Here is a 24701-nt window from a genome sequence, read left to right as displayed (position 1 = left end):
CCCTGGTCAGCAGGGAGTCTGCTTCTCCCTCTGACCTTCCTCCCTCCCATGCTGTCTCTCTACCATTCTCCCTCTCTCTCAATAAATAAAAATCTTTAAAAAAAAAAAAAGGTGAATTTGATCACAAAACAGCCACACTAACACGATCTGAAGTTAGGCCACAGACTAGGTAGCAGTAAGCGCTCAGATACGCAGTGCAGTCTTGCCCCCACCAGCAGTTTTAAATATTTATGTGGCCCACACTTTGGAGGCATCACTTTAGGATAAACTTCCTAACAGTATGGATTTGTGTTTCCCATTGCTCACACGGGAGGCAGCCCACTCTTGCCCATCTGCTCTCTGACCTCAGATGGTCGTCTGGCCTCTGTCAGACCTTCCCTTCAAAATGCTTGTGATTCTCCAGAATCTCTAACAGTGATTAAGTTTCCAGACTATTGGACCTTAGATCCTGGTTCTGCCAATTCTGAACTGTGATCTGGGGCAAGTGACTCCACCTGTCTGTGCCAACCTCCTAGGGTATGGTGAGGACAGAAGGGGTTAAGTAAAAAGAGCTTCGAGTGGCACCCAACCTACAATGAGCGCCACGTAAGGATTCACCATTACTATCCCCACCACCACAACCGCAGTCTTCATCACCATCCTCTTATTTGGCCAGCAGCCTTGAGGGACAAAGCAGGTTCCCTGAGACGCACAGTTCACTCACTCACCCACTCTTATTAAGCAGCTTCTGTGTTCCTGGCACTCATTACGTACTGATGACGCAGTAGTGAACAGTGTAGCTCCTGTCCTACAGTCTGGCTGTGCAGAGGAAGACACAGAATGGTAGTGGCTACTCTGAAGAAAATCTAACAGGATAAGGGGGTGAAGCGTAGGAGGCATTGTCCTCAGGATGGTCAGGGAGTATCTCTGAGGACTTGACATTTGAAGAAGCTCTAAAGGATACGAAGGACACGCGTGGGGTAGAGGGTGTGGGGAGGGGACCTGGCAGGGGGAACGGTGGGTGTAGACACCCGGAGGCAGGGGCGGGCTGGGCACGTGCACACAGTAACAAGAAGGTAGGTGTGGCTGCAGAGGACTGAGCTCGGACAGTAGTAGCAGAGGCCGGGCAAAATGGAGACGGGACCAGGGAGCAGGTCAGCGAGAGCCTTAGAGGTCATGGAATGTTTGGGGATTTTATTCTCTGTGTGAATAGAAGGCTTTGAACAGAGGGAGTGACCAGAACGCTGCTAAACACCCTACAATGTGTAGGACGGCAACCATGACAAAGAATCATCCAGCCACAGTGTTACAAGGGCCGAGGTTAAGAAAGCCAGCTCTGGCTGGTAGGTGAAGGGCAGATGGGAGGAGCGGGTGGAAACAGAGACTGAGGAGAGACTTACACCGGGTCCACTGAGTAACAGAGATGGTGTGGACTAAGATGGTAGCAGCGAAGGTGCTGGAAAGTAGTTGAATTCTCAGGATGTTTTGAAGGGAGAGCCAACAGGATTTGCTAATCACTTCAAACACAGGACATTTAACTAAATGGTCAAGATGATGCCCAAGATTTGGGCCTGAGCGTCTAGGTAAATAGGCAGTACCATTACGTGCACCACAGTGAGTGGGAAGGACCAGGTTTGGCGGGGACACAGGGCGAGCCATTGGTAGAGCTCTGGTGTCAACGTTCAGACAAGTCTGTTTCCCACCCTCCCTGTCGCCCCGTGTCAGGAAGCCTTTACTGCCAGGGACTGTGGCTGAATGCCCAGAAAGAGTGAAACATCATGCCTGTGGAGAGCTCAGGAACTTCCTACGGCCATGGAAGTAGAGACCCAAGGTTGGAGGTGCTCTTCAGAGTGGCCTGGGGCATCTCCCCATGTGATACCTGAGTGCCCTCAGCATCGTTTCTGCAATTATTGTGCAGCATCTGCACACTCCAGTGCCAGGAAGCCTCCATGGAGACCATTGTCTCAGATCTACCTCCCGTAGCTTCCCGCCGTTGATCCTTGCTCTGCCATCTTGGATGATCCTAGAAAGGAAGCTTATGTATGAACCCATAGCCATGTGTCATTCTTTGTTCCTACTCTTGCTTCCCTGAAAGGCAGTAAGACTGGCATGATTATTAATATTTTACAGATGTGGAAATAGGCAAAGCTTTACCCAGGGTCGCATGGATAGCATTTGATACCGGAATTGAATCAAGCCATTTCATTCTTAAATCTGATATTCCATCCATCACACAGTAGCTGCCTTTCAAACTTTATAAAGTCACATGCAGTGGGAGACCAGAAGCCAGGCTTAGGCCAATTTCTCAGGTTTCTGGAAGCCCTCCAGCTCCATCAGGCCATGGCCATCTTAAAAGGACTTTGACCTAAGTGTAAAGGACACCCATGAAAGTAAGATCTTGGTCACTGAGCAGAATCTGCAAGTCACTAAAGGCGGTGTGCTACCATCAACCAGCTTCCTCCCTTCACTGCTGACCCAGAATGAAAGGAAGAGGCATCAGCTCGGTTTTAAACAGTGAGGCCTGGCTGTGGGATTGGTTCGCGGGGGGAGTGGTGGACAGCAGCAGCCTGCACAGATGGAATAGCTTTTTCTGAGCAAGAAATCTTATGTCCTATGAGTTAGAGCTTTCTCAGAAAGAAAGCACCTTGTAGGTGCTATAGATTCTTTAATTCAAAATACACCAATGAGTTATTCTCCCCATTTTCAGAGGAAAAAGCTAAAGCTCATGAAGATGAAGTAGTTTGCCCAAGGTCATGCAGCTGGTGTGCTGTAAGAACTGGATTTGAACCCGCAATCCATTTACTCCTTTTTTATTAAGTGGCTTATGTAACTGGGAAAATCATGGGATAAGTTCAGGTATGGCTGGCTCCAGGATGTCCGACAGTATCATCTGGACCCTAGCTCACTCACCCAACTCTTCTTTCCTTTCCTCTGAGCGGACTTCTGTCTCAGCTTTTTGCCAAAGGTGGCGAAAGTAACCATCAGGCCACTTAGGTCAGATACTCACACCTGCAGCTGGGAGGTGGGCTCAGTCCCAGAGCTTGGGACAGAACTGGAAGTGGAGAAGGGGTGAGTCCTCAAGAAGAGAAATGCACACACCCACTCAGACTGTGAGAATATTACCCATGACGGTCTCCTGCTCCCAACTGAACCTGCCGGAAAAAACAACTCCCCTTTATTCTAGAGCTCAGTGCTTGGCCTGTGGAGGGACTTTAAGGACAGCCTTTGTGAGCCTCAGATCCCTTACCTGTTAAAATAGGGAGTTGTGCCAGATGACTAAAATTTTTCAGTGAAGCTCTAGAAGCTTCATTGGTCTTTTAGAATCGTTCTTTTAAAATTTCTTAAATTTCTTTGTATATTTACGAGTATCTGAATTTGAAGTAGTACATAGCAGACTCTCAAGTTATTGCTCAAGGTGGAAAAAAAAATCTGCTATGATCTGTGTGCCCATTAATTTTGTAACCATGTGCTGCTTTTGCACATACACTATTAAATATATATCAGTTTATTCATCCTGTCTGTGATGAGATAACTTGGTCTAAAACCTGGTTTGTTTAAATCCTGAAAGGAGTCTAGGAGAATATATCTCACTTAAAACTGTTTTTCAGGAAATTGTAGATTTTTCTTAGCTTGTAGAAAAAAAAAGTCTTTGTTTATATTGCTTTGTCCTGTTTTAGGACTGTACGGAAAGAATATATCACTGCGAAGTATGTAGATCATAGGTTTTCAAGGAAGGCCTGTTCATCTTCATCAGCTAAACTGAATGAATTGCTTGAGGCCATCAAATCCAGGGATTTACTTGCACTAATTCAAGTCTATGCAGAGGGAGTGGAGCTAATGGAACCACTGCTGGAATCCGGACAGGTAAGGCTCCACTAAAATCGTAGGATAAAAAAGGAATGTGGAAAATGAGTTTAAAAGATAATGAGATTCTCATACATTGAGTGACCATGTCGAAATCAGGACAATTTGAGAGCGAAAGGAGTACTATTAATAATTGCTTCCAGGTAACTGGTGTGAATAAAGCTGCCGTAGGCAAAGTAGGACATGCGATTACCCTACTTATACTCATCCTGTCCTTTTCAGGAGCTTGGGGAAACAGCACTGCATCTTGCAGTCCGAACTGCAGACCAGACATCTCTCCATTTGGTTGACTTCCTTGTACAAAACTGGTATGGTTTTCATTTTCTGTAAATAGGCCATATAAGTTAACGCGAACCAGTCTTCTCAGGGATCCAGATCAGGAATCGACAAGCTTTCTATAAAGAGCCAGGTACTATTTTAGGCTTTGCAGGCCATGAGGTCTCTGTCGCAACTAGTCAACTCTACCGTTGTAGTGTGAAAGCAGCCATAGACCATATGTAAATGAGTGAGCATGGCCATGTTCCAATAAAGCTTTATTTATAAAAACAAATGGAGGGCCAGACATGGCCTATGGGCTATAGTTTGCCAACCCTTGGCCTAGAAAGATGTAAAATCCTGTCTCTGTCGAAACCTGCTGAATTAGGAAAAATTGAAAGAGGGAAGACTTAATAGCACAGGTCAATAGGATCTGTGAATTTTCATTGTTCATAAGTTCATTATAAAACTGCAGTGACAAGGCGCCAAGGGGCTCAGTCGGTTAAGCATCTGCCTTCAGTTCAGGCCATGATCCTGGGGTCCTGGGATCAAGCCCTGTGTCAGGCTCCCTGCTCAGCAAGCAGTCTGCTTCTCCCTCTCCCTCTACCCCTCCCCATGCCCACTCATGCTCTCTTTCTCTCTCTCTCTCAAATAAAATCTTAAAAAAAAAAAAAAACTACAGTGTGTGTTGCTGACTCAATACCTAATTCAAATTTGGAACATAGTAATAGTGCAATATTGAACACAGGAAGTTTGAACTTGCTATATTCTTCAGTGGGTAGCTCTGTAAGCCACAGATTATTAGGAGGAACTGGAGCTCATCCAAAGGCGAGTGGTCAAAATAGCAAGAAGATTTGAACCCACATATGAAGAATGGTGCCTGGACACAAGCCACGTTGTATAAATGTCCACACCTCTTCCTTAGAGGTAGTACAGTGTAGTAGTTAAAGAGTGTTGGCTCCGGGACAGACTGCCTTTTTTCAAATCCCCGCTCCATCTTCCATGCCTTGATAGTCTTGAAAGCAGGTACTTCATCCTCTTTGTGCCTCGATGTTTTCATCTGTAAAACAGAGGTGGTCATAACCTACCCCATCGGGTGGTTGTGAAGATTTAATGAACCAAGGTACATAAAACCGAGAGTGTCCCGTAGGAGGCACTCAAGCAGTACCGGCTATTGCTATCATTAGGTGACTTATCAATGTAGGTGTAATGTTAGCAGCATTTTGATTTGCCCTGCTTGTAAGTAGGTTTCAAGTTTGACTCCGTTGTTTGCACAGAAATCAGTGGTTAATCTGTAGCTTTAAATTATATTATTTATGTCCTAATTAAATTCTAAGTTGTACTTTTTTCTGGTAATATTTTATTTTTCAGTGGGAACCTGGACAAGCAGACGGCCCTGGGCAACACGGCCCTACACTACTGCAGTATGTACAGTAAACCCGAGTGTTTGAAGCTGCTTCTCAGGAGCAAACCCACCGTGGGTGTTGGTAAGAATGTGACCAAGTGTCTTAACAGCAGGAGTCAGCATCCGGTTGGCTAAAACCAAGACTCGCATGTTACGTTATAATTTGATGATTGTTCGTAGCCTTTTCAAGATGTATCTTAGATTTCTTTTCCCTGTTTTAGTGAACCAGGCTGGGGAGACTGCCCTGGACATAGCAAAGAGATTGAAAGCTACCCAGTGTGAAGATCTGGTAAGCATCCATTAGACACCAACTGCCTTAAAATGTCATTCTCAGAAACTGGAATTGGGATAAAAGAAACAGATTCATCTTTCTGAACACTGGTTAAAAAAATTCAGGCAAGCACTAGGGCTACATTTGAGAAAGTGGTAGAATGATAGATTTGTCATTCCCATGTCCTTTCGGTACGGTTTTGACGTAGGAGCTAAAAGGCATGTGACAGGCTTGTGAATTGAGGTCGCGCTTTTTCTGTGCCAGACCCTTAGGCTTTCTCTGCAGCTCAGTAGTAAAGAAGAATTATTTGGAAGCCAGTTCCAAAAATTGGGCCAGTAGAGTTCCGAGTACGATTGTCAGCGTTAAGTGCGTGGCCCCCCAGCCCCGTCCTTTTCATCCTGCTGGTTCTTGAGTGTCGCTCTGAGCCTCAGCCTAGCATGGCTCTCTTACCCATGGGGAACGGTGAGACCGGAAAGTTCCGTCCCCTTGAGTTTCTGCCCGGCTCCGGCTGCAGGCCAGCAGCTGTAGGTTTCTGTTCCTACAAGAATCCTGTGAAGAAGCGGTAATACTCCCTGCCCCCATCTTACGGAGAAGAAAAGTGGGCCACGGATCGAACTGGGACTGTCTGACTTGAAAGCCTTACATCTTGTGCTTCACTGACTCTGATTTTGCCTTCCAGCCAGGACTTTGCACTTTTGAGGCTCATTTTTAATAATATTTAAGAAAGCTTTTAATTTGCGAGAGAAGTCATGTTACCAAAATAAGAGAGGCCCTTGCCTGTAATTCTGGGCAACTCCTCTGAAGCCGGTCCCACAGCAGCGCAGCCCTATGTAATCAGAGTTCTGCCCTACAAGCAGCTGCTGGTGATTCATTTGAAACCAGGACTGAGGTGGGATTTGCTCAGTGGTTATGTAATAGTGGGATGCTTAACACTGAGATGAACGTGGTTATACCTGCTGTTCCTTTCAGCTTTCCCAGGCTAAATCTGGGAAGTTCAACCCACATGTCCACGTGGAATATGAATGGAACCTGCGACAGGAGGAGATGGATGAGAGTGACGACGACCTGGATGACAAAGTGAGTGCAAACAATGCCTCCGAGTTCCTGCTGCTGCTGCCAGGTTGCCTGCACTGTGTAGACAAGATCATTCTTCATCAGACTGTGTCTGCTCTTGTGACCTGGGGCCAGTTTCCTTGCTCAGTCTTTGATCCATGTTGGGGACCACAGCTATATTAGGGTTCTCTGGAAAACCAGACCCCATAAGATGTGGTTGAAGACAGAGGGAGAGAGATCGGAGTTTATTTTTAGGAATTGGCTCACATGATTGTCGGGTCCAGCGAGTCCCCAGGGTACCGGGCAGACCGGCAGGCTGGAGATTCCAGCAGGAATTGATGGTGTGGCCTTGAGTCTGGAGGTGCTGAGTCTCTTCGCAAAAGCCCTTCAGCTAATTGGATGAAGCCTGCATGATGGAGGGTAATCCCTTTTACTCAAAATCTAATTTAAACAATAACCCTTCACAGCATCTATCTAGACTGGTATTTGACCAAACACCTGGGCACCATAGCCCAGCCAAGTGAACACATAAAATTAGCCATCAGAACAGCTACCTAGTAAATAAAAAGTTGTGAGGTATTGAGAATTGAGTATGGACTAGGCAGTTAGAAGCAAGTTGCCTGTGCTACCTCAGATCATCTTTACCAAAAGCCCACTGTGGCATTGTTATTGCCCCATGGTACAGAGTAGAAAACTGACACACAGATCTGTTTTGCAACCTGAAGTCTCAGAGCTAGTAAAGACAGTCTCACGATTAAACCTAGTTTTGTCTGACTTTCAAAGTTCATGACTAACTCTGAAAGTTCATTCATGCAGTTTTCATCAGATATGTGTGGGTGGTTTGTTTTTGTTTTTGTTTTTTTTAAGATTTATTTATTTCGGAGAGGCAGTAGGGAGGGACAGAGGAGAGGAAGAGAGACTCTCAAGCAGACTCCCCGGTGAGCACGGAGCCCAATGCAGGGCTGGATCCCAGGGCCCTGAGATCATAACCTGAGCCAAAACCAAGAGTAGTCGGACACCCAACGGACTTCCCCACTGAGGTGCCCCACGTCGGATATGTATTGAGCATTTCCTCTTTCCTCGGCAGCATGTAAGGAATAGTCCTACAAGGTGTCCTAAAGACATTCCCCACTTTGAGAAGAGATAACTTAGAATGGATAACCATTATGATAAGAGCTTAGGGGAATCCCTGAGACATGTTCAGAGGACAGAAAAAATTGTCTCAGCTTTGGAAAATGGTGAAGGCCTTACCAAGGAAGTACTATTGGAGTTGGGTTTCTGAGGGTAGGGAGGAGTTTGCCAGGCAAAAAGTGGGGAGGAACCCATCCCTCCAGGGAGAGAGAACAGCATGTGCAAAGGCCAAGGGTTCCTGATAGAGCTGGAAGTCTGAGAAATGGTTAGAAGCACAGTGTGTGAGGTGCCTTCAGATGGGTGGGTGGGAGAGGGAGGAGGCTGCCCTGCAGAGTCAGGCAGCCCAGATCGGGAAGCACATTATGGGCCAAATTTGGCCTTTGGGCTTTCTCCAAGCAGGCAGAAGCCAACAGAGATTAATTGTCAGAGCAGGTTTCCCCACCAGCTCTGGCCGCAGTGTGGGAAACGTGCTGGAGCTGAAAGCAGCTGCAGCCACGGGCTTTCTCTGGGGCTGGTGGGTGCCTGCACCAGGCAGAGACCCCAGCTATCTACACAGGGCCTGGTGGCTCCGGGTGACCCTGAGGCTTCCACCTTGGGGAGTTACATGGATGCCACTGCTGTCATCAGGAGTGCAAACTGGAGGGACACCTTAGAGGCCATTGAAGACGGTTTTGGATCCAAAAGGTCAGGCTTGGACCCACAGGTGTGGATCATCAGAGCCACAACATGGAGCCTACTTTCTAAGGGGATGTAAAACGAGAAGGGTGGCGAGGACTGAGAACGCTGGTGGGAGAGGGTTGATCAGAGAAGGAACACACTGTAGAGATCACACGAGGGTAGAAAACAGTTCAGTGCTAGTACAAGTGTCCTGCGGAGGGCAGGTATCTGTTCAGTTAAAAGTTACCGTTGACCGTGTCCTTAGGCTTTTGAATACTTCTGATTGCTAACCAGCGCCTCCCTAATGTGACCCTGATAGTGGTGAACCGAGGATCAGGAGGGCAAGCCCCGCAGCCTCTTCTTGGGCTGGGTCATGGCCGACCTCAGAGCACGTAGAGAGCCACAGGAACCCCGCTTCCCAACGGAGCCTGAAGTGTAGCCCTCGGTGAATGCCTCACCCTCTGCACTGTTATGTCATCCGCAGCCGAGCCCCATCAAGAAAGAGCGCTCCCCGAGGCCTCAGAGCTTCTGCCACTCCTCTAGTATCTCGCCCCAAGACAAGCTGTCGCTGCCAGGATTCAGTACTCCGAGGGACAAACAGCGGCTCTCCTATGGGGCCTTCACCAACCAGATCTTCGTCTCCACAAGCACAGACTCGCCCACGTCACCAACCACAGAGGCACCTCCACTGCCTCCTAGAAACGCCGGGAAAGGTACGGACTTTGAGAAGGGCTCTTGGACTCTGTCCTCAGAGCTGGCGGTCTACACAGCTTTGAGGTAAAAACCACAAGGGGCGTCTGAGTGGCAGAGTATGGAATGTGATGTCAAGGACAGCTTGAAACGGGCCTTGCCATTTGCTAAACACCAACAGTAAGATGGTGTTGTGGACACTCCTCATGTGTTATGTTGTGCTCAACTCACAACAATCCTGTGAGGTATGTGCTTTTGTGCCCATTTTACAGATGAGGAAACTAAGGCTTATGGAGGTAGAGTGACTTGCCCAAGGTCACACAGCCCATAAGTGGTAGAGTTGAGATTCAGTCCAAGGTCCACCTGGCGCCAAACCTCTGTTGTTTCTTGTATGATGTGGTGTGGAATTGTAGTTCTTCAAAAAGTTACTTTTTTCTACACTAAGCTTTCTGTCTTCTGGAGATGTTGGTAGAAATAGCAGCTAGATAGTAGTTATTCATGACTGGCCCTAAGCCCATCACTTCTCATTTTATGCTCACAAAATGAGGTGGATCCTGCAGTTGCTGACATCATGCAGACAAGGGGACTGGTTCAGAGATGTTGAGTGATTGGCCTCACGTTTTTAGATCTCTGTGATTCTAACCCAGGTCCTGTATGACCTGAGCCCACACCCCTGGCCTTTCTGATGAGGATTGTTTTTCCATGAGACATTACCTGGGAGGAATCTTAGCCAGAAGAGGGGCATTGTGTAGTGCATTGTCCATGCCTCCACCGGGCTGGCCGAGGGCTGATGGCCCACCACCCTGGTCTGTGGCAACAAAGTGCTTGTCCCATAGCCCACATCCATAGAGAGTGCCCAGCTCTGAAAGCCCACCTGTTCCCGCCTCTACGGGGATGAGTTGAGACACAGAAATGGCAACATTCAAGAGTCACCCCAGCCAGGGGGAAGCTTGGGGTTTGGTCTCTCGGCCAGCAAAGGCAAGTGCAGGCTTCTCCCTGTGTGCTCAGCCCATGCTCACACAGGTTCCGAGGGCCCCTCCGTACACAATGCCATGCCTATTTGAATCACACTGGGGCTATTTTCTGAGAAATGTGAGCTTTATTCAGAACAGTGTTTTTTCAGAGCTTATTCTCCATTGAAATAGTGTTATAAATGGGATCTGTGTTCTTAGAGAGACCCCAAATGGCCTCATAGATCATAAAATAGTGGAGAAATGTTAAAATAAGGTTTTGGCCTGAACAGTGCTCATCAAAGATAACTAGCGACTGTAACGGAAGAGTGACAGCACACGTGAGCCAGTGGTTTGACCCGCCAGTGTTTCTCTTACCCTTCCAGACAGTATGCTAGAATGTACGTACATAAGGTTTCAGATTCTTATTCACACACGAACCTCTCAAGTTGCAGATGTGTGCGGCACGGTAGGAGTACTGCCTTGCTGCCCACCTCTGCGTAATCCTGTTTCCCTATCAGGGTAGCAATTGGATAAGACCAGAGATTTCCCTTTCTGTACCCCAAAGAGGACCACAAAGAACCCCTAGACCAGATAAAATAATCGAAGAAAACTCTGGAAGGGTTCATAATCCCCTGATTGTGGTTACCAACATGGTAATGATGACCTATCTAGACAGGGTGGGCCTGTACCTGTTCAGAGAACCTCCAGGTAATTGAGAATCTTGGAGAAGGTCTACAAGAGAAAAGAACACCAGCGTCCTGGGGACCACGAGGCTGCCTCACCTCCCTCCACCCCTTTCTGTGATTTTATCTTGAGAGACCACAGAAACCCATAAAATATTCTGTCTGACTTGATGCCAAGCCTCTGTCTCCTGCCTTGAATAAATTCCAACTAGCGCTTTACCAGAGACCCAGAAAACAAAGACCAAATGTATTAAGTGATCCAGCTGCTAAGTGCTCAGCGACTGGCCCATAGCAACCGTGATCAGCCCTGGACAAGCTACTGCCCCCGAGGCCCACCCCCCAAAATCCTGACACTGAGAACTAGAAATCCGTCTCTACTAGAACCCGAGGGCTCTTCCAGGCTGCTCATAGTGGGACATCAGATGTGGAGAGACAGAAGCAGTACAGGCTCCCCTTGACTTTCTAAGTGGCTTGAGACGGGACCTGTGCCCTGCAGCTAGCCTGGCTCGCGTGCCCTTAATATTTGGAAAAGTGGTAATGTTTAGAATGGAGATCTTAGAAGACATTGTGGAAAATCAGCTGACACTCTGTGCAGAGATAATTCTCCTCTGTTTTGTGGCCCTTATGTGTTTTTCATTTCATTCTGTTGAACTGGTAGAACCATTTGCATGAAAACAAGGACGTCTTGAATCTGTCGTTTGGTTTGCTCATTTTCCATGGAAGTGATGTGGAGGTCTCTGCTTGCAGCAGTGGTCATTTCCACACTGTGAATTTAGGGCTTGGATGGATGGCGGCTTCCGGCGAGGCATCCTAAGATAGCAGACAGGATAAAGTCCCCACTAATAAGAGGAGTACAGAGGGGAAAAGAGGAAGGAATTATTCTGAGTCAGCACAGGAATATTTTCAAGAATCTCCAGCTGCCTCATCAGAATGCAGGGAAGTTTGACCTAAATTGCCGTCAAGCAAAGCCCCCTTGTGCTTGAGCAGGGCTCCAGTCAGAGTGGGGCGACTTGGCAGTTCAGCACCCCAAACTCACCACCCTTGAGCCTTAGACACATTTTGCTGCCTAACCTCTTCGGATGTGAAGTCCGGTGAGAGTCTGTGAAAGCTGTAAGATTAATTTAAGTATGCAGAGGTTTCTCCCTCATGATCAGCACCTGCCCCCCGCCCCGCACTTTACAGTATGTTTGTTAAGACTTGAAATTCTTCAAGCTTGCCAAGACTGGTTTGTTTTTCATCTTTAAGCAAAAAATTAATGTCCTAGAACCTGGATTTTAGAGAGCTGGAAGGATGCTGAAAGGTGATCTGCTGCCCATTGTACAGCTAAGGAAACTGAGCCGGGGAAAGCGTGAGGAACTGATCTCGGGCCACACAGTGGCTGTTAGAGGGCGGAAAGTAAAAATGGCCCTTAAGACTCGCCAAACCAGACCTTTTCTGGTTTCTTCTTCTCCCACATTGAGGAAGGTGCTTGATCACTGTCTTGCCTTCCTCGTGGTCTTGTCCTCAGAATCCAGTAAGACAGTATGTGGAGAAAGCATTTTGTAACAGGCAGAGCCCTGAAGTCCTGGGAGAGGTGCCCTTGGGACTGTCGGGCTGTGGCCACAGATGTCTCTAGAACTCGGAGGAACACGGGCAGCAGCGTGGTGCCACGCGACCCCTCCCCCAGAGCAGGGGCTGGAGACAGACGCTGCGTGCTTGTGGTTGGCTGTTTGATTTAACTCTGTTGGCACGTGACGTTAAGCTGGAGAGCTGCAGTTTTCTCCTCTCGTACGGCTGCACATCTTTAACAGTGACACAGACTGGGCCTGCCACGGGATGTTATACAGGTTAATGAGGTATAAAGGCAGCATCTAGCCGAGCGCCTGGCACAGAGTCGGCGCCCCGGGAGGGCCCCGCTGCTGACACTGCAGGCACTGTAGCTCCTCGGCTCTAAAAAAGGCTCCTTCGGGGAGAAAAGGTGCCAGGATGATGTCCCCCCAGTCTCATACATGAGCAGGTGCTCTGAAGTGAGCTGGTGTGACGCAGGCATCGTGTACTCAAGGAAAGCATTTGTTAGGTGAACGAATGAAAAACGAGGGATAAATCTGGCCTCAGGAAGCTTACTTGACTTGCCTTGAAACCTGAACCACCGATATGTCAGTAACAGTTTCCTCCCGTCTTTTGGCGGAGTCGGGACCGTAGAGTCTGGCATGAAGCAGCGCCTGTGAATATCGGGCGACTACCCGTGTGACTTCAGGCTGCGCTTCAGATGCGTTTTCTGTATTGTGGATTCCTGCTTCCGACAGGCTGCAAACCTTGGTCTGAGCCACCAGCAGGCGGTCTACACCGTGGCAGCACGGTGCTGGCCGGCCGACGGCCCCCAGCAGTGCTTGCTTGTGGGTGCTCATGTCACAGAGAGTGCGAACCAGGTGCCACCCCACATCCACTTAGGCGAGGAGACCAAGTGCCCTTGTGAATCCCAGAGCAATGTGGGAGAGCACCACGCCGTCTGAGGCACATCTGTCTGTGAACCACGCTGCAGGGCCCTGGGCAGCCGTGAGCCGCTGTGGGGCCAGCTTCCCTTCCCCCTCCTCCAAGAAGCATCTTTGCCTGGCGCTTCCGGAGAGATGGGGCTCCTTCTGCGAACATGCTCATCCTCTCCCTGCCCTGGGTTCTTAATATTGAGCTGATCGTGTTGCGCCTCAGGGTCTTCGTGTGAGAAACAGGATTGGGTGCGTACCTTGCTGGCTCGCTGCTTAGAGACCAGGGAATAATGTCTGTAGTGACTAGCACATAGCAAGCATCCCACAGATGGGAATTTGTTTGATCCTACTGCATGCATTCGGTTTAACAAATGGGCTGGGCCCTGGGCATACAGTGAAGGAGGGAGAGAAAGCCGCAAGATGTGCCATGAGGGGCGGCCCCGGGGGCCACTGTGGGGGTGCCACTGTGGGAGCGTGGAGGAGGAGGGGCAAGGGAGTCTTCCTTTCACTCTCCTGCGGCACGGGGGCTGCGAGTGAGTTGGCCGTGCATCCCTGTGTGGAGCAAGTGCACTGTGTCCATGCTTGCTGAGTGAATAAGCGACAGCAGGGTCCGTGGAAAGCATGTCCCGGAAATGTGTGGCCAGAGTCAGGAGGGGACACTCCTAAAACTACTCCAGATATCCTGGAGGTGTGATGGTTGACTTGTTGACTTGCCGGAAGTCTTTCTGCAGAGTCTGAGATGTGTGAGCGTGTTAGACAGCATTCCTGCGGCTTTCATTCGAGGCCCATGGCAGTCATTAGAGAGGGCGGGGAGGGGGCAGGAAGGGAGAGAAGGTGTCCTCAGGACACGAGGCTGCCGCCGTCAAGGTGCATTGCAGGATGATGGTGGCTGGCCTAGGAAATATTTTCCTAGTATCAGCGTTATTCCTATACTGATGACTTCACAGTTTTCCTGGATGTTTTTTTAACCTCATAGGAAGATAGCCATTTGAGTGGCTCTATATTGAAACATCCCATGGGCTGTCATCCCTGACCATGTCGATTTTTTTTTTTTTTGGTGCCTATTTTTATCAGTCTCCCCCATCTTTTTTAAAGCATGGCACATCTATCCTCTTGCACTGGCCATGTTGCGGGCTGAAAGTGTGTCTGGGATTTTTGCCTTCAGGTGTGGCCACTGGCACAGGCTCGCTAACAAGTCACCCGACTGCCAGGTGTGGAAAGCCAGGGAATCGTGTTGTGCCTCTTGCGTACGGAGACGTCTGAGGAGTCGTGTAAGAACTACCTACCCTTAGGCCCTTGAATGCGGGCACTGTGCTGTTATTATCTAGACTCCTGGAAAGAGTCTGAAGGCTGGGGAGTAGCCCGTGCCGCAAGGTACACAGCACGCTATCAGTCCTGCATTACCTGCCGTGCCGGGGCCCAGCCCTGCGCTGACCGCGCGCCCTCCTGGCGCTCCCCCGCACCTTGCCATGCCTCTGTTTCCCCACCTGAGTACAGTGATAGTAGTGCCTTCCTGCCGCACACAGGGCCCTTCTCACCGTAAACACACTGTGTCTTCATTTCTTTTTTTTTTTTCAAGATTTTATTTATTTTTAAGCAATCTGTACACCCACCGGGGGCTCAAACTCAACCCCAAGATCAAGAGTCTCAAGCTCCACTGACTGAGCCAGCCAGGTGTCCCATCTATTTCTGAAATAACAGACTTGTCAGGTCTACACCATGAAAAGCATTTGTCTTGTCCAGGGATGGTGTGTTTAGAATATGTACATTGTGTTTCTATAAATAATGTTTTCAAAAATTGTCAAGACAGTTTTTAAAGCCATCCTCTGAGTCTTGTTTTTTTACTTAAAATATCAAAGATGTACTTTTATTTGACCTCCCAGCATGGCAGACCTTTGGGTGTTCTGTTTTACTAAAAGCCAAATGTACAAAGACAGTGAAAAAGCATCCTCCTGAGTTATGCCATGAATGATTTCCATAGACTTGCATTGTGTTCAGAATGTGCCAGGCACTGAGAGACATGAAGACAACATGAATCTTACCCCGAGGGAGCTTTCAGTCTGGGAAAGAAGAGAAAATTCAGCTATAATGCAACATAGAGAACCTTGAGTGCCATTTAGCCTTGTGGAAGGTCACAGGTAACAGCAGGTGCCCCAGGGCAAAAAGGATGTTAGAGAAGGCTCTGGATGAGGTTCCGATTGGGCTGACCCTTCACTGATGAGGTGCAGAGCTGAGGAGGGAACACAGCTGGGCCCGAGTGTTCTGGCCAGGGAGGACGTAGGGCCATTCCCAGGAGCAGAGCAGGGTACCATCAAGGATCAGCGTCCAGCCTTGAGCCACACAGAGCCGGATTCATGTGTGTGAATGGCTAGTTTCCTAAACTCCCTGAGCCTTACGTCTCACCGCCCTGTAAGCAGATGACCATGACGGCAATGCTGCTTTACAAGGGCAGTTCTGGATCACGCGTATAAACCTCTCCTCAGTGTTAGGTCAGGCACACGATACTCCGTAAATGGTGACTCTACAGAATTTAGGGAATGTAGAGGGAGATTTGAAAAGCATGCTGATTTTAAAAAAATATGTATTTTAGGAATGGATTTTTTAAAAATATGTATTTCAGTGTACATGCAAGGCTTTGCAGAAGGACAGTTTTTCCAGGCTAAGTAGATTCATTTCCTTGTTGTTGACCATCGAGTCCTATCTGATGAGGTTTCATTTAAACCACCTCTGAGTCTGTGAATGTATTATTGTCCCATGAGGGCGCTTTAGTGAACAGAGGGAACAGCAGGTCTCAGGAAATAGCCACAGCCTTTTGTGAGTCCCAACGGTTGGACCCAGGGATGTAGAACAAGGGCTTTGCAAACTGCCTAGAGGGAGCATAGCGGCTTTGAGATGGACAGTGACCTCGTGTGCGAGCTTCCTGAGCCCTGGCCACGTGCCGGGCACATGTCTGAGGTATGGACCTCAGTTAGGGCCTCCCCGAACTGATGACCCGGAGGTACTCGTGGCATGGAAGCCCCCAGGAGTCCAGTGGGCATCTCTGGAGCTGAAGACACAGGAGAACATCCAAACAGAGTGACCGGGAGGGCTCATGGGACTATGGAACGAGGTGCACCGTCTTGGGAAGAGCCGAGGCTGTCTCCCCTGAGAAGACCTTCTAATGATTTCACTCACCTCAGAGTTATTTATAGCAGCTCTGGATGCTTTTTAGAGCCATATTTTTAAGAAAGAAGATAATTGGACATAATAGTATTTGTGGCAGATGAGGAGGGGGGCATCTTCTCTTATTTCCACAGGCCCCTGCAGGCGTCCGCTTCACCTTCAGTCCTCCCCACCCTGTTAATCTTGCCTCCCACCGGTTTTTGTGTTTGTTTGATGCTGTGTTTATTCTGTTTTGTTTTGTTTTAGCTTTCTTTATCCTGTCAGACTTGCTTCCTTCCTAAGCCAGGACTTAAGATTATTTTGCATAAAACCTCCCCTTTAGCATTTGAGACTAGTTACTAATTTTAAAAGTCTTCTGAGATCTTTAAATCTTATATTTGACAGGGAGCACAAGCAGGGGGAATGGCAGAGGGAGAGGGGGAAGCAGGCTCCCCACTGAGCAGGGAAACTGTCGCAGGGCTCAGTCCCAGGAGCCCGGGATCATGACCCGAGCCGAAGGCAGACGCTTAACCGACTGAGCCACCCAGGCGCCCTTGAGATCTTTTAAGTCTGCTTTTCTGGGACCTTATATAGTGTTTTTCAGCCTTTTTTTTAACTCGTGCCCTACCAGCCAAATTTTATATCTCCCTTTCTGTAGCTGCTATTACAAAACGTAGGTGGGTCTGTGTGTGTGTTTTCTGGCTGTGAAATTACAGTATTGAATATTTCTTTTCAAACTTAACATGACCCTGCTATTTTCCCGTTTCTAGTATTTGGTTGGTCACCCTAAGTGAAACCCTTCTGTTTTCCTTAAAAGGATAGAAGTAACGGTTCGCTCGTCCGTTCATCTAATACTATATTACTGAATGCAGCTTACTGCACACCAGACCAGAAGAAGTCCTGGCCCTGATAGAATTACAGTCTGGTGGGGGAGACAGACAGTAAACAAGGAAACAATAATCAATATCTGATTACAGATGAAGAAAGTAAAACAAAGGGACATAATCCTGCAAAGAACGCTGATCCCTTCATTTCTGAAATGCTAGCTCGGGAGGCTGGATTTTGCTCAGTTTGTGGTTACAGGATGACTCTGTGGTCAGATCATTCCTGAAATCAGGTGCACATTCAACTTTGCTCAGAGACACAGGCCTGTTAGTGCCTTGTCTTTGGCCATTTTTGTTTCTAGGCTATCACTTTTAGATGCACTGCCTCAGAAGATCCCTAGGTGGCGATAAAGATGAAAGTGCTGGAGAATTTCATCATTGCCTAGTCTCTGTTCTCCATGTATTTGCAAGAGGAAAGTTACACTTCCTAATACTGAGCATTGGCTATTGTCATCGGGGTTGTTTTCCTCTTGTGCCCAGCACACAGAGCCCAGTCCTGGCTTTCAGGAACAGCAGCGTGAGACGAGCAAGCACCGCGCCAGTCCCAGAGACCTGCACTGTCGGCTTCACACCCTATGGCAGGGAAACCTTACACACTCCAAACTCCTGCTTTCCTGACTGCAGAAGGGGGCGATAATGAAAAATCAAGGCGAATATGAATACTTTTTTTTTAAAGATTTTACTCATTTATTTTAGAGAGAGTGTGCATGCACGTGCGTGAGCAGGGGGAGGAGCGGGGTGGGGGGGTAATCTACAGCACACCCCATGCTGAGTGCAGAGCCCATTGCAGGGCTCAAGCCCACAAACCCAAGATCACAACCAGGAGTCAGACGCTCAATCGACATGAGCCACCTAGGCAACCCACAAACACATTTTGAAAAGTACAAATCATTAAACAAATGCGAGGCTATAGTAACAGTCACTTTATTGTTATGAAATCACTTCTGAAACTGCAGGACTGGTACCATAACCAGGTGGTAATTTGGAATTTGGAGTAGGAGTAAGGCTTTCGTCAGGTATCACATCAGTAGGACAGAGAGGGTAACCTGTAGAGCTCAGGCCATTGTATCTGAAAACAGATGGTGATCTTACTGAGGTTGTCAGTATTGATTTCCAAAACAAGACTGTCTCTGAGAATCACTGGTGTAAGTCAGTGCTGGTGCTGACCAGGAGTCAGTAATGGGAAATACAAGGCTTATTTTACCAAGGAAGGAAGCCAGCAGTAATTAAGCTTTTCTTTTAATACACAGAGTATAAAAAGCTCTTTTGGAGCCTTTCTGGATCATCAGGTATCTACTATCCTGTGTTTAAAAAATTTGGTGTGGCAGTGTTTTTTTTTTTGTTGTTGGTTTTTTTTTTGTTTGTTTCTCCTCCCGCCCTTTTTTTTCTTTTTTTCGTTGACTGCTTGCAGAAACAGTTGTCCATGAACACAGTTAAACTGTGTACCTGGGAATGCTCCGTAAAGAGATGCTTGCCACGGTGCCCAGGATCCAGTGCTTGGCACCCACCGGCCACTCAGCATCGCTTTGAATAAACAAAACTAATACCATAAATACTAATCCTGTAACCACTCTTGAAAACAAACTCCGTTTTTTTCTTAAAACATTAGGTCAGAAAAGTCAGGTTTTGCAGTAGTGGTTTTGTGTATGTGTGTGTGGAATAGTAATCGTTACTGCCATCCTGTCTTTCCCTCTGGAGAAAGCTGAGTCTTTTTTTAAATCTACAGACATCAGTGTCTAATCTATGTAACTTATTCAGGCTTCCAATAGGTGGTTTGTGATTTCTAGAACAACTCAGAATTGAAGGAAGAAAAGAGTTTTTGAATTTTTCTTTTTGAAGGAATTCCTTACATTGGATCCTTCATTCTTGATAAAAGTTATTAAAAAAAAAAAACTTCAGGCAAAGATTACAGACTAAAGGAAAAAGTTGTAGTGGAGAGAAAAATCCTGTTCTGTGAATGTTTCCATGTCCCACCCTGCGGCCCCCTGAAGGGTTAGCCTCTACTCTGTTCTTTCTCCATTGATTTTACTATCAGTGCCGTGTGCCTTCTTCCTCCGGAGATGTCGTGATGGTCCCACTAAGTTATTCATTTAAAATGTATGTTTTATTTTTCCCATGGTACCTAAATGAGGATCTTAAACCCATTAGCATTCCATGGGATGGGCATTCCCTTAAAAGCACACACTTCCCTTTCTTTCCTTGTGACTTTTATTTTTTTTAATTTTACCAGCGATTTTGAAACCCTTCTTTGTGAGCTACTGAGTTGATGGAATTGGCCATATCCAGCTTTGCACTTTGTCTGTGTTCCGTACCACATGTGGTGTGTGGAAGTAACTGCATACTGGTTGTTCTGTCTCTGAGACTGGGATTAACCTTCCTGCCCCATTCGATTCCTTTCTAGGTCCAACTGGCCCACCTTCAACACTCCCTCTAAGCACCCAGACCTCTAGTGGCAGCTCCACCCTGTCCAAGAAGAGGCCTCCTCCCCCACCACCCGGACACAAGAGAACCCTATCCGACCCTCCCAGCCCACTACCTCACGGGCCCCCAAACAAAGGCGCAGTTCCTTGGGGTAAGTCATCCTAAAGTCAGGGCCATCGCTGCCCGGGCCAGGCAGTGCGTGGGGTGCAGCGGGCAGCGGGCACCTGCACATTCAGCAAACGGGCCCGCCTGGACACACGCCGGGTGAGGGCTTGGATACATACGCGTGTGACTGTACTCAAGGCCAAGAAACATCCTGGAAGATACTTAGGATCATTTAAAAACCAGAGCAGTACTAAAGTGCTGAGCATTTCCTGGGCACCAGATACCATGCTCATAAATCTCTTTCAATCACAGTAGCAACTCTGTGCAGTGGGTATTGTCAACCTCATTTACAGATGAGGAAACGGCGACTCAGAAAAGCAAAGTCATCCATTCTCACAACAGCCAGATTGTTAAGTCAGAAGGTTTTCTCAATATGTAAATCAAACACAGTCACTTCTCACCTTTAAAGCTTTCCTGGTATGCTTCAGGGTGAACGCCAGATCCTTGGCCCAGGACCTAGGGGGCCCTGCAGGGTGTAGGGGCTGACCGTCCAGCGCCCACCCTCCGCTCATGCCACACGGCCTCCTCACTGCTCAAGCACACCAGGCTCTCTCTCCTGAGGCCACTCCACTCCTGCAGCTGTATCCTGCGCTTCAAGAGCCTGGCTCCCTTTTGTCCCTCCCGGCTTCAACGTTTGTCTCCTGACCCTCCTCTGTAAAGGAGCTTCCTTCCCCCGCCATTTCCTTCAGACCACCTGTCACTGTGGATTAGTACTCTGTGTTTGGCTTCTTGGTCTCTCTAGAATGTAAGCTCCATGAGAGCAGGGACTCTGTCTGTCTTCTCTTTTGTGTCTGCAGGGCCTAGCATCAAGCCCGCATGTAGTAGGTCCTCCGTAATCACCTGACGATGAATAAATGTGCACAGAGTCAGTTAGCGACATTGACTGCAGACAAATTTATATCCGCAAGGCACGTAATTTCCATCTCTCCTACCTTTTTAGTTCCCCAGAACTCCTCGCTAGCCCACCAGCAATTTAAGTCAAGCACCAAGAGTCTCCCCCAGCACCCAGAGGGGTCGGACCCCTGACAGGCATGAAGAGAAAGAGAACCTTTGCTGGAGGAGCGTGTTCATTCCCATGGTCAACTCCTTCTGCCCATGAGTTTCATTGTGGCTTCTTTTCCCTTGGGTTTCTGATCGTAACTGATAGGTAATTCAGCTGAATGCATTAGAGGACCTCTTCAGAAACCTATACGAAGGTGTTGTGATTCTTTGGAGTTTTTGGAAAAACCCACCCGTCTGCAGGTTGGCACACGTCATGCGGCCGCGGCGCCACAGTGAGCATGCGAACGTGTCTGTGTGGTTGACCGTTCCCTGCGCGTGCATGTCTGCCTGTCGTGTGGGCCTTCTTGACCCCATCCGCTCAGGGAGCCCACAGCCTCATGAGGGAGACAGACAGGCAAGCCAGTGAGTGAGTGTCCTTGACCATTAGGGCTGACATGTTAACGGCCTGCTGTGGAAATGCTGAGAAACGGCGTCAGACTGCAGGGGAAGGCCGTGCAGAGGAGGAGACATTCGTGGAGGGCAGTGACAGGTCAGGTCCCCGATGAGACAAGCCAGGGAAGAGCAGTGGAGGCTCCGGCACCCGCACAGAGCGGTGTGTTACGTGTGTCCTTGACGTGTCCGCGGGTTGCTCTCCCCGCCCTCCAGGCGTCCCCAGGTTTCATCCAAGAGGATTTTCCAAACCCAAATAACATTCTCCTGAAGGTCAGACCTGTGTAGATTTTCATACCACAAATCATAAACTCACCTTTTCCCGATTTCCCTAAACGTTGATCCTGTTGTTCATTGGTTTTTATTTCTGTGTAAAGTTGATAGCGCCTGTGTTCGCCCTACAGGCGCAGTCGGTCTGCAATTAATTTTACGAAATTTCTGTTTTCTGGCTTAGGAATCACTTTCTTAGATTTTTTTCCCATCACTCAGTAGCAGGACTGGTAGCTGCTGGTCTTTGTTTTTTGTTTTTGTGGGCAAGGGACATTATTCACTAAGAAACAAAGTCACCACTCTGAGAGTTGGTGCCACCAACAGGGAGCCTTCCGAAGACAGGGGCCCCAAGCCATCTGCTGGTTGCTCTCCGCAGCAAGAGTCTCCCACCTACCACCAGCTATGAGGGGCAAAAACCAGAATCTGTCTGTGGCATAGTGACAATTCTCCACGCCACAGACTTTGGTGGTCGCTCACAAACAATCCTAAATAGTAATTCTGAGACTGTCAGGGCCATTCTTTCTAACTTAGTGTGGGCGCACGTATGTGAGATATACCTAAGGGCCTGGTCTGTCCCTGCCTGTCTCCCGCTGACATGGTGTTCCAGAAGCCAGAAGCGGGATCCAGACTATTGATAAAACACACGGGGAGATCAGCCTCCTCGGCAACACTTATGATGCCTACAGCTTCCCTTTATGGACCCATCATTAGGATCTGGGCCCAAGAAATGGGTACCAGCATGAGGGGATGGTACAGGTATAAGCCTCTGGCTCTCCCAAGGCCTCACCTTCCCTCAACACGCCTGCCATTATAGATACACCAGGTTCCCCAACCACATTCTTTCCTCTAAGATCTGAGCCTTTGCTTATAATATGCCTCAGCCTGGAATGTTCTACTCATTTGTGTTAGTGCTTGGTCATCCTTCAAGATCTGCTCTCTCGAGGGACCCGTTCAAGGGACCTTCCCAGTCTGGCCCCTCTGGCACAGGGTTACCACGGTGGTTCTGTGTGCACCTCTGTTTCCCAGCGCATTCTGAACTCCTTACAAGGGCACGTGCTGTTTCTGTCTCAGAGCACAGTGCTCCAGTGTGGACTCTGTGCCATACCCAGCTTCTGACCCATCCTTACCACTTGGTAGCCTGGTGGCTTTCAGTGATTATTTTTGAATTGTTCCGTACCTCGGTTTCTCCAGCTGTAAAATGGGGCTAGGCTAGTTAATAGTACTTACCTAAGTTTTTTAAAGTTTTATTTAAGTAATCTCTGCACCCAATGTGGGGCTTGAACTCACAACCCCCAAGATCAAGAGCTGCACGCATCCCCCCCGACCAAGCCAGCCAGGCACCCCGGTACTTAATCTAATTCTTAACCACAGCGCCACAAAGTAGGAAATGCTAGGACCTCAGCTCTCGGGACACTGAGACGCGGAAAGATTCAATCACTCGCCCACGTTCCCATGGCTGGTACTCAGGGAGCCAGGTTCTGTCACCAGCCTGTGTGGCTGGGAGAGCCTGCACTCCTCCCCCTTTCCGTGTTCTGCTGTGTTCTACATGTGATCGCTCCGTGATTCCTTGGCCATTCCCCATGTCAGCAGTGGTTTCTTTGCCCATGAAGCAAAGACAGGACAAGGTAGCCGGGCAGGAAGGTACCCTCCACCTGGCTGTGCCACCTCGTCCATCTGCAGCATGGAGCCCTGGTTTGCAGGGAAGGCCACTCCAGGCTTTCTCCCTGCCAGCACCAGTGTCCACGGTACCCGAAATAGCCCGGGCATCACATTACTCAGGTCCCGCTATTGTGATGAATTCAGCCATCTGTCTCAGGAGACTGCTAAGGCAGGCTTTTGATGAGAAAACAAGTAGGCTTATGGGCAGATTTGGGTTGTATGGGGACTTTGATTTTTCAAGGAGCATGTCGTTAAACCTCACCTCTGGAAATACGTAATTTGTTTATAACCTACTTTTCTAATAGGCCAACACATATTTTAACACAATTTAAGTAAAATTAATTAAGAAATGAGGACAAAGGGAGAATAACGGTAACAAGGTAAAAGTCCAAGAGTGTGATCTCTTTGCAAAATGTGTAATATAAGATCACGTACAGTGGCTGGAAATAGACCAGATTTGACACTGAGGTTCTTACAGGCAAGAGCAAAGAAAAAATACAACTAATTATCCAGTTTGTGGTGGCCATAAGATTAACCCTCCCGTCACGCTTGAGAGTCTTACAATTAATACCTAAGAGCAGCTCACCGCAGGACCTCCGTCTTTTGGCGGTATTCAGAGAAGTCTCGACAGCACACATCACGGGCAACCATACATGCGTTAAAAGAACATTCTGGAAGCCCAGGTTCTGATCTGGGTTCTACCAGTCCCAGGCTACATGACCTCTGGAAATCACAGTCCTTATCTTTGGTCACTGGGATTTAAAATTGTGTAAGTTTTTTTTTTTTTGGTTTTTTTTTTTTTTTTTTTGTAGAACAGATAATAAGTGGAAAACTATACCACAGATTGGTTCCCTTCTAGTTCAAGGCCAGAACTTCAGGTGAAGGACTCAACATTTGAAATGTCTGATCCAAGGCATGCACGTCCACTCATTGGAACAGTATTGGTTTATAAAAGAGCCTCTGGACAGAAATTTCCTGTTCTTCCCTTGTCTTGAGTTTCCCAGTATATTTTCATGTCAGCTCCCTGCCCCCCACCTCCTGCTCCCGTTGTGCATGCTTATCTAGAAATTAATAACGGCTACTACCGTTTGTAGAGTATTTCCCATGTACCAGGCGCCATGCACTTGTTCATCCATCATTCAGCCGTCACAGCCATTGTGTACGATAGAGACGGTCACTGTCTGCATTTTATCACTGAGGAAATTGAAGCACAGAGCAGTCAAATGCTTGTATAGAATCACAAATCCAGTCTCTCCAGAGCTGGTGTATGAACTCACTTCAGACTCCGAGCTCATCTATTTATCCACTATTCCAGAAGACTCCTGGA

The 24701-nt window shown here is 48.1% G+C and overlaps 1 protein-coding gene across 5 annotated transcripts in view; it reads left to right on the top strand.

Moving 5' to 3' along the window:
• ASAP1 (ArfGAP with SH3 domain, ankyrin repeat and PH domain 1) overlaps positions 1-24701 on the top strand; it is a 344245-nt gene that overhangs the window by 301640 nt on the left and 17904 nt on the right. For 4 of the 5 annotated variants that reach the window (XM_027597667.2, XM_027597647.2, XM_027597658.2 and 1 more), the window contains 7 exons: positions 3657-3843; positions 4066-4151; positions 5470-5585; positions 5725-5792; positions 6744-6851; positions 9100-9328; positions 19830-20000. In XM_027597667.2, coding sequence (XP_027453468.1) covers positions 3657-3843; positions 4066-4151; positions 5470-5585; positions 5725-5792; positions 6744-6851; positions 9100-9328; positions 19830-20000 — 965 coding nt within the window. The remainder of the gene's footprint in view (positions 1-3656; positions 3844-4065; positions 4152-5469; positions 5586-5724; positions 5793-6743; positions 6852-9099; positions 9329-19829; positions 20001-24701) is intronic. The other variant, XM_027597676.2, reaches the window with a different exon arrangement.

The sequence above is a fragment of the Zalophus californianus genome, chromosome 4, assembly GCF_009762305.2.
Source record: "Zalophus californianus isolate mZalCal1 chromosome 4, mZalCal1.pri.v2, whole genome shotgun sequence".
NCBI classification, from domain to species: Eukaryota; Metazoa; Chordata; class Mammalia; order Carnivora; family Otariidae; genus Zalophus; species Zalophus californianus.
This window is presented reverse-complemented; position numbering and strand designations above follow the sequence as displayed.